The 8292-nt window shown below is 61.6% G+C and overlaps 1 protein-coding gene across 1 annotated transcript; it reads right to left on the bottom strand.

The window, feature by feature from the left end:
* Positions 1-2738: 2738 nt before the first annotated feature.
* LOC131495936 (left-right determination factor 1-like) lies at positions 2739-6682 on the bottom strand. Its single transcript, XM_058701109.1, has 4 exons — positions 5944-6682; positions 4689-4935; positions 4100-4342; positions 2739-3817 (listed from the first exon to the last, which is right to left on the bottom strand). The coding sequence occupies exons 1-4, from the start codon at positions 6191-6193 to the stop codon at positions 3460-3462; spliced, it is 1098 nt and encodes a 365-aa protein (XP_058557092.1). The 5' UTR covers positions 6194-6682; the 3' UTR covers positions 2739-3459.
* Between the last annotated feature and the right edge of the window lie 1610 nt (positions 6683-8292).

Below are 8292 nucleotides of genomic sequence, written 5' to 3'. Positions count from 1 at the left end.
TGAGCCACCCAGGCGCCGTAACATGGTAGTGGCTTTAAAGGCTCCCCGTGACGGCCACCCTCCCCTCCTCCCTCCCTCACCCCTACCTCCTCCTCCATTCAGGGGGTTTCAGCTGCTGAGGCCCCTCCCCCCTCCTCCCTCCCCACAGCGCCCGCCCCCCTTCCCTGACAAAGTGCCCCCACTTGTCCAGGTGCTTATCCCAGGGGCCCTCCTTCCTGGCCTCATGAGCAGGCTCCCATGTTCTAGGAATGGACGTGACCCACACATGACCCAGGGAGGATTCTGAACTGCTTCCCGCTAACCCTGTGGCAGAGCCCTTGCCCCCAACCCTTCCTGACTGAGGAGGTTCTCCAGGAAAGCACACTGTGCGTGCAGTTCTTCCAGCAATCCAGCAATTCGTGTTGGCTGTAGAAAGAAAAATGTAGTGTGATCAAAGGGAAAAACGATCATTGCTTTTAATCCCACCACCTAAAGAGATCCCACGTGACTCTTCGGAGTATAGCTCGACGCCTCTTTGGCTGACAAATCGGGCACGTATTACATCTGCGTCTGATTTCTTTTTTTTTTTTAGTGTTTATTTATGTTGAGAGAGAGTGGGGGTGTGAGCGGGAGAGGGGCACAGAGAGAGAGAGAGAGTCCCAGGCAGGCTCCATGCTGTCTGCGCAGACCCCGATGCAGGGCTTGACATGGGATCGTGACCCGAGCCAAAGTTAGGAATCGGATGCCACCCAGGCTCCCCACTTCAAGTCTTTGGGACTTCCTCTTCTGCCTCTATTGGTTCCCACCCTGCTGGCAGCTCCCGGCTGTGATCTGAGTCCGGCCCCCCAACACGGAGGACAGGGAGGGACAGAGGAAAGAGGCCGCTCCAGGTGGGCAGGGGGCAGGGGGCAGGTGCTGTGAACACAGGGAACTGACCTATGAGGCCTGTCTTGGGGCTGCAGGACGCTGGACCCCCGCACCTGCCCGCCACGTCCTAACAGGTCACAGAGCGGCCGCAACGGGGTTCGGTCACCCATACCCTCCAGATGGTCCCGGCGCCACATCTCTGTCTCAAGGCCGTCCTTGGGGCAGCTTCCCGGAGAGGGGTCCCGGGGCCACATTGCAAGGACAGGAGAGGAGGTGAGGCGCCTCCATTGCCCGGGTCCAGCTCACAGGTCAACTGGCAGTCACGTCCTCTCATTGACCTTCCCAAGTAGCCTCATCTCTGTGCCTCCAGCCAGAGAAAGTTCTCTGCTTTGAAGGACTCATGTGATAAGATCAGATATACTTGGGTCATCCAAGATCACCTCCTCATTGTGAGGTCTGTAACCTTAATCCCATCTTCAAAATCCCATTTGACATGTAACCTAACGGGCTCCAAGGACTGGGGGGGTTGGATGTACTCGGGGAGAATATTCTGTCTCCCGCACTGTCTCCCTGCGCTGATGAACACGTCCTTACATTTTGAAACAGAGTCAATCTCCTGGATTTGTTTTTTAGCTCACATCGGATGATGCGAACAGACTCGTCCCTGCCCCTGATGGAGTGTGACTGGCTGGGGGTCCACAGGTCATTTAGAGCCACGGAGAGGTCACGGAGTAGCTGGTAGGATTCTTTAGAAGGGTATGATATCCTTCCTGTAGAGAAAACAGCTGTGCCTGGTGCCCACAGCATCCCACGCGGAAGGCTGTCTTCTGGAGGTGACCTAGCCATCTCTGGGTCAGAGCCACGGCCTCCCTCCCCACCTCCAACGGTATGCCTGCCACGTCCTCAGACCCTGGCTGTCCAGAGACTAACGCCACCTTCCCCTCCACCGTCCAGTTGTTCTTCGTTAGCTCTGCGGGTAAACTGAGTCCCAGATCTTCAACAGCCATGCAGAAGGGACTCCAGCTGACTGGGAAAGGTGAATGCAGGGGGACTGCCCGATGTGGCAGCTTCCAAATGACCCGGTGACTAATGCCCGGGTCGTCAGCCCGGCACGCTTCCTGGGGCTTGCAGCGGGAAGGAGCTTTATAACGCATTCTCCACAGATCTGCATCGCCTCGGTCTTGATTTCTTCACCTGAAAAATGGGACTAATAATACCTACCTCAAGGAATCCGTTGCAGGAATTAAGTGCTGTCACGTATACAAGGTGGCCTGGTTTATGGGGAGCGCTCAGGACGTGTTAGCTTGCCTGCCCCACCACTGTCACCCCGTGCCGTGTCCCCATAAGAGTTAAATTCTTTCTTTTTTTTATGTTTATTTATTTTTGAGAGAGAGAGCACAAGTGGGGAGGGGCAGAGACCGAGGGGAACGGAGGATCCCAAGCAGGCTCTGCTCTGACAGCAGCGAGCCCGACGCGGGGCTCGAACCCACGAACCACGAGATCGTGCTCTGAGCTGAAGTCGGACGCTTAACCGACTGAGCCCCCCAGACGTGCTTTCTAAAGCGGAGGCACATGTGAGCGATCTAGTTTACTAGTTTTGGAATGAGACTCCGGGGAGGACACACAAACAAAATGTAGTCCAAACTTGGCGATTTCTGTCTTCGGCACCCCAGAGGTTGGGGGTCTGTCACCCCCTCTCTTCATGTCATCACGTGACCTGGTTCCCTGTTACCGCCCCCGTTCGTCTTGTGTAAAGAGTGCTAGAAACAACGAACCGCAGAGACCCAGTGAAACATCACTTTATTTTCTTTGGGTGGACACTCCATTGTTTTTGCTACATTTGTTTTAAAAAAGGAAACACGCGTGGGTTCTGGTGGTAAAATCTCTAAAACGGGGGTGGGGAAAGAAGCTAACTTTGCACAGGCAAAGCCGGGTCTGGGGAGGTGCGGGTGAGGGCAGGGCTCCCTGCCCCAGAGGGTAATGACTCTTACAGCTCATTCCCACCTCCTCCTTTTTCAGAGGAACCCGGTGGCCCAAAGGCTGCCCCATCTGCCTGAGGTCACAGGTGTGGCCCTGCTGGCTCCAGAAACCAGGTGTCCTGGGTCCCTGCCCACTGCCCCCAGCCGGACGCCCCTCGTCCTCCCTCCCAGCCATCTCCCAGGGAGCGGGGGACCCAAGGGCGTTTACAAAAGTCCAGAATGGGTCAACGTGTTGGGGAAACGGTTGTAGGGGAAACTGGAAGTTTTTGGTTGTGTTTTAATCCCTCCTGCCATAGAGTAAATCAGTCTGTTTCTCCCATTCTCATCATTGGGGTGTGTTGTCCCCAAGCTTCGTTGCGAATTTGCCAGAGAAGGTCCCGGCTGACCATCTGTCCGTGCTTGGCTACATCCTCTACAGAGCAGTCTGGGATTCCTTCTGGAATTTGGCAATCCCGCTGCATTAGTTACTCCTGTAAGTGCTTGGGGTGACGGAGGGACAGGAGGACAGGGGGAGGGGCACGTAGGCAGGAAAGTTACCGCAGGGGCCAGGGCTATGGTGCTAAATTGGAAGATCTGCACCAAGGCCCCGGGCGGTGCACGGGTCCATCGGAGACCTCGGTGGCCACGGCCAGCCCTAAGGCCCCAGCCTCCTGGGCACGGGCGCCCCGTCCCACGCGCAGCTGCACTTCTCCACCCTCATGTTGGGCAGGCTGACCACCTGGGGCCTGGGCCTGCCGCCCTCCTTGACGCCCACGATCAGGGGCAGCGAGGTCGTCTCCGAGGCGACGCACTGTCTTGGCCCCGGGAACAGCCGCCTGAAGGTCGGGGGCTCCGGGGGCTGCTGGCACGCGCCCACACACTCGTAGGCCAGGAAGCCCGGGGGCTCCAGGACCCAGTTCTCGGCCCACCGCATGCCCCGCAGGTCAACGTAGGTCTCCTGGCGGCAGCAGCGGGCGCCCTCCGTCGCCTCAGGGTCGCAGTCGCCCTGAGCTCTGCGGGGACGGGAGGGGCGCAGGTCAGCTGAGGTCACGGGCCTGGGAGGGCACCCGGGAGGGAGATTTACCGCCAGCTCTCGTCACGTTGCACAGGCTGGGGTTTGCGCCGCGGACGGGGAACCACCAATAACCAGACCCTGCGCAGTATGTGGCCTTAGTCCCGGGACGGGGGGGGGGGGGGGGGGGGGAACCCCGCGTCCGTTGATTCCCACGGCGCCCCTGGGAGACCCCACGCCAACCCGCCCGTTCGTGGGGGCCCCCGAGGGCCCAGGCGCCTACCCGTAGGCCCCGAGGCCCAGGGTGTGCAGCTCCAGCTGGGGCTCGCCCTGCCCCGTGCCCTCCTGGCCCTGGGACGCGAAGCGGAGCAGCGTGTGGGCGCCCGAGGCCCGCGGGCCCAGGTGCGCCCTCTGCACGGACACCTGCAGCAGCAGCGGCTGCCCAGACCGGCCCAGCTGGCGCCAGAAGTTCACGGCCTCGGTCACGTCGAAGGCCTTCCAACCACTCCCCTGGAGGGACACCAGCCTGCGACACCCGTGGAGACGGGGGCCTGAGCTGGGGCTGGGGACACCCCCTGGGGGGAGCCTGCCCCCCCCCACACACTGGGCCCACCTGCCCCCTCCCCCTCCCCTCCCCCTCTTCTCTCCCCCCCTCCCCCACACTAGGCCACATGCCACCCTCCCCTTCTCCCCCTCCAGCCCCCTCCACCTCCCCCTTCCCCCCCACGGGGCCCACCCACCCCGTCCCCACTCCAACAGTCCCCCTCCCCCCCCCCACTCCCCGCCAACCCCCACCCACCCTGCCTTGCTGGGCCCACCTGCGCCCCCTTCCCCTCCCCTCCCCACTGGCAGCCCGGCCACGGCCTCCCCACCTGGAGTCCACCAGGTAGGTGCGGTTCGAGCTGTCCTCGTGGATGCGCAGCCACTCGACGGTGACGCGGGCACGGGCGCCGTGCGGGGACAGCCGCTCGAGCCTGCGCAGCGCCGCTTTGGGGACCGGCTCCTGGAAGAGGCGCAGCACGGCCTGCACCAGCTCGCTGTTGGGCGGCAGGCGCCCCTCCATGCCGAACACCAGCACGTGCGTGGAGGCCTCGGCCGCCAGCAACCTGCCCGCCACCTCTGGGGACAGGAGCAGGGTCAGCAGGCAGGTCAGGCCTGCTGGGAGGGCGCGGGGCCCAGAGCCAGTGAGCAGAATCCCCCAGGAAGGCAGGGAGAGGTGGGGGCGGGGCCTCACCTGCACAGCCGCCTTTTTTTTTTTTTTTTAAAGTTTATTTATTTATTTTCATAGAGAGACAGAGAGAGCGAGTCCAAGAGGGAGAGGGGCAGAGAGCGAGGGAGAGAGGGACTCCCAAGCAGGCTCCGTGCTGACAGCGCAGAGCCTGACGTGGGACACGATCCCACGAACCCCGAGATCACGACCTGAGCCAAAACCGAGAGTCAGACGCTTCACCGACTGAGCCCCCCAGGCGCCCCGACACGCAGCCTTCTTTAGGGGAAGGCGCTCAGCTAAAGTGGGAGGGCCAGCGGAGAGAGGGAGGCAGAGAGCCACCGTGGATATCTGTGGTCACCAGCTGAGAGTGGCCTTTCCAGGAGGGAGGGCAAGAGCCCCGACTTCCTCTCCACTCCCTGCCTGAGGGGCTCCTGCCCAGTGAAATGTCCCCAACCGGAGGAAGAGGCACCTGGGGCCTGTTGCCAGCTCCTGTTCCCCAGAGGCACCAGGCCCCGTGTCCCCAACGCCTGAGGCTCCGGGCTGACGGTGGGACCACCTGACCACGGGCCACGTGGCCGCCAGCGGTCAGCTCTGCAGAGCGTTCAGGACCAGCCTCCTCGTCCCCAGGCCTCCAGGCGCCTGACCGGCCAAGGCCATCCTCCCTGTCACTAGCCCCAAGTCCCCTTTCTCTGTCTCCCCTCCTCCCACGGGGCTTCTGCACCCACGAGGGTGTCGTTCCTGCCTCGCCTCTGCCAGTGGGGCCCCTGGTGCAGACGGAGCCCAGGGCCCCGGATGCAGCCACGCTCACAGTCCCGTGGAGCTCCCCACCCCCACGACGGCCACCCCGGGACAGGCCCGCTGGCCTCAGCCTCCCCGCTCCCAACGAGCACCGGGCTGCGGTGGGAGGGGGACCTCACCTCGGACCCTCTGGCTGAACCTCTTCCCGCGGGAGTGGGCGCCGTGACTGCGCCGCAACAGGGCCACGTACTGGGCCCTCACGTGGGCCGGGGTGACCAGCCCCTCCACGTCGCGCTGGTCCAGGACGGGCGCCTCGCGGAGGCCCAGCTGCCGCAGCAGGTTGGCCCGCACCTGCTCGCCGGTCAGGGCGGCCCCGGGGCCCGTCAGGGGCAGCGCCCAGAGCGCCCAGCACAGCCACAGGGGCCTCATGGTGCCGCCCGGGGATGGGGGGGCGGGGGTCAGAGCGCACGCGTCCCCCGAGGAGGCTCGGCGAGGGTCCCAGCCCGGTGTGCGGAGGACCGGGCCCGGGCCAGCTTTATAGGCAGCCCTGAGCTGGGCCCGGGCGGAGGGGGGAGGTCACACCCCTCGGACCTCCTGGGAGCTCAGCAGCCAGACGGTCCTTGGGCCTCGAGGAGGGGGCCGTCTGGAAAGGGCACAGAGGCCCGTCTGGATGCCGCACCAGCCCGGGGCCTCTGGCTATTGCTGTCTGGGCAGCTCAGTGATAACTTTAGTGTCTGTTGAACTTCCCTGGCCCTGCCCCAGTCCTAGTCTGCGAAAAAGGGGGCCTATTCTGGGAGAACGAGAGTCCTATTAGGAGACCGTTTAAGTCTCTCCTGGAGGCTAGTGTGGGTCTCCGTTTGGTCATCAGGCAGGAAGGACTCTGGGTTCCTGCAGCGAGCTTCCCCAGAAGCCCCTGGACCCATGTTGCCCCTTTCTCTGTCCCTGCCAGCCCCCCACCCCCCCACCCCGGCTCCCCTCCACAGGCCCTGGGAAGACTGTGTCCCGTCCATGACAGAGGAGGCCCCTGCAGTCAGGACCATCAGGACCGGCTCTCCAGGGGTCCCAGGAAGAGCAGTTTTGCAAGTGTTTGCTGTCACATGACAGACTCGAAGCTCTTTAGGCAGGAACTTCATTCTGGGGGCCCTCCATGCCCTAAAACAGAGGCCACAGCTGCCCAGAGTCTCGTCCTGCCCACAGCCTCAGGTATGGCGCCCACGGGGGTGGGAGCCCCCAGTGCCACAAAGCGCACAGTTGAGACTGGCTGGGTTCAAATATGGGGCGGGTCTAATAGCCAGCAAGTTCCTTACGCCTCGGTGCCTCAGTTTCCTCATCTGAAGGATGGGTAACAATCCGGTCTACTTCACAGGGCTGGTCCGGAGATCAAACGGATTAACACGCAGAGGATGTTCAGCCCGGCCGCTGGCAAGTAGTGGGTGCACGATAAGGGTTTGCCACCCTGATCACCTGTCCACCCAGTGCACCTCCAGGGCACGGCTTTCCTAAAAATGCCAGTAACGAGAACAATCGTTTCTCGAGTGCCCCCTGTGTGCCAGGAAGCCTTCTAAGCTCTGAACACGATTCACAGCAGCCGGAGGCGGCAGGCGTACCCTCCCGACACGCAGCCAGAGCTCTGCCCAGGGAAGGAAGGTGTCCCGGCTCACTCAGCCATTGGAGGCCAGGAGGCCAGTGCCCAAATCTGTCCCCAGAAGCCCCTGTGTGGCGCAGGGGATTTGGGGAGGTGCAGGAAACATGTGGGCCTCATAGCCCAGTGTTCTGACACGGCCTGTGCCTGAGCGCCAAGGGGCCCCGCAGCCAGGAAGCCCCCCGCCTCCTCTGAGGTTCGCTGCGTCACTGACAGGTCTCCCACGCCACCCCCCTGCCTCTGTGCTCCCACACATCCCAGGCAGAGGAAGAGAGAAACTTCTCGTGCTCAAGGGCGGAATTGCCACCATGGGCGTATGCATATGAAATATGTAATAACCTGTAATAATGGTGGGAGGGGGCGGTGCTTAGAACTGGAGGAATAATAACACTGATCGTGAACCTCATGGTAACAGTGCCTGCGGGTTACACACGTTCTGAGTGCTTTGCACACATTAACTCTTTTGTTTACACTCCGGTGTAATCCACATGTAACATTGTTAGTTTCACGTATACAAAGTAATGACTTGATTTGTTTACTGGGCCACCTGCTCCCCACAGTAAGTCTGGTTCACATGGGTCACCACACGTAGTTACAGAATTGTTCTCCTTATGCCGAGAGCTTTAAGATAGTACCGAAAAAATTTTTTAATGGTTATTATTCACTTTTGAGAGAGAGAGAGCGTGAACGGAGGGGACAGAGAGAGAGGGAGACCCAGAATCCGAAGCAGGCTCCGGGCTCCGAGCTGTCAGCACAGAGCCCGACAGAGGGCTTGAACTCATGAACTGCGAGATTGTGACCTGAGCTGAAGTCGGACCCTTAAGAGACTGAGCCACCCAGATGCCCTATTGTCCCCGTTTTGGAAAGAAACTGAGCCACGACACTG

The sequence above is a fragment of the Neofelis nebulosa genome, chromosome 15, assembly GCF_028018385.1.
Source record: "Neofelis nebulosa isolate mNeoNeb1 chromosome 15, mNeoNeb1.pri, whole genome shotgun sequence".
Taxonomy (NCBI): Eukaryota; Metazoa; Chordata; class Mammalia; order Carnivora; family Felidae; genus Neofelis; species Neofelis nebulosa.
The sequence above is the reverse complement of the archived record's forward strand: the minus strand, read 5'-3'. Positions and strand labels throughout refer to the sequence as shown.

Coding starts and splice junctions, on each gene's coding strand:
- LOC131495936 (XM_058701109.1), bottom strand. CDS start 6,193: ATGAGGCCCCTGTGGCTGTGCTGGGCGCTCTGGGCGCTGCCCCTGACG. Junction 4,936..5,943: donor GTTCAGCCAGAGGGTCCGAG/GTGAGGTCCCCC, acceptor TCCTGTCCCCAG/AGGTGGCGGGCAGGTTGCTG. Junction 4,343..4,688: donor ACCTACCTGGTGGACTCCAG/GTGGGGAGGCCG, acceptor CGGGTGTCGCAG/GCTGGTGTCCCTCCAGGGGA.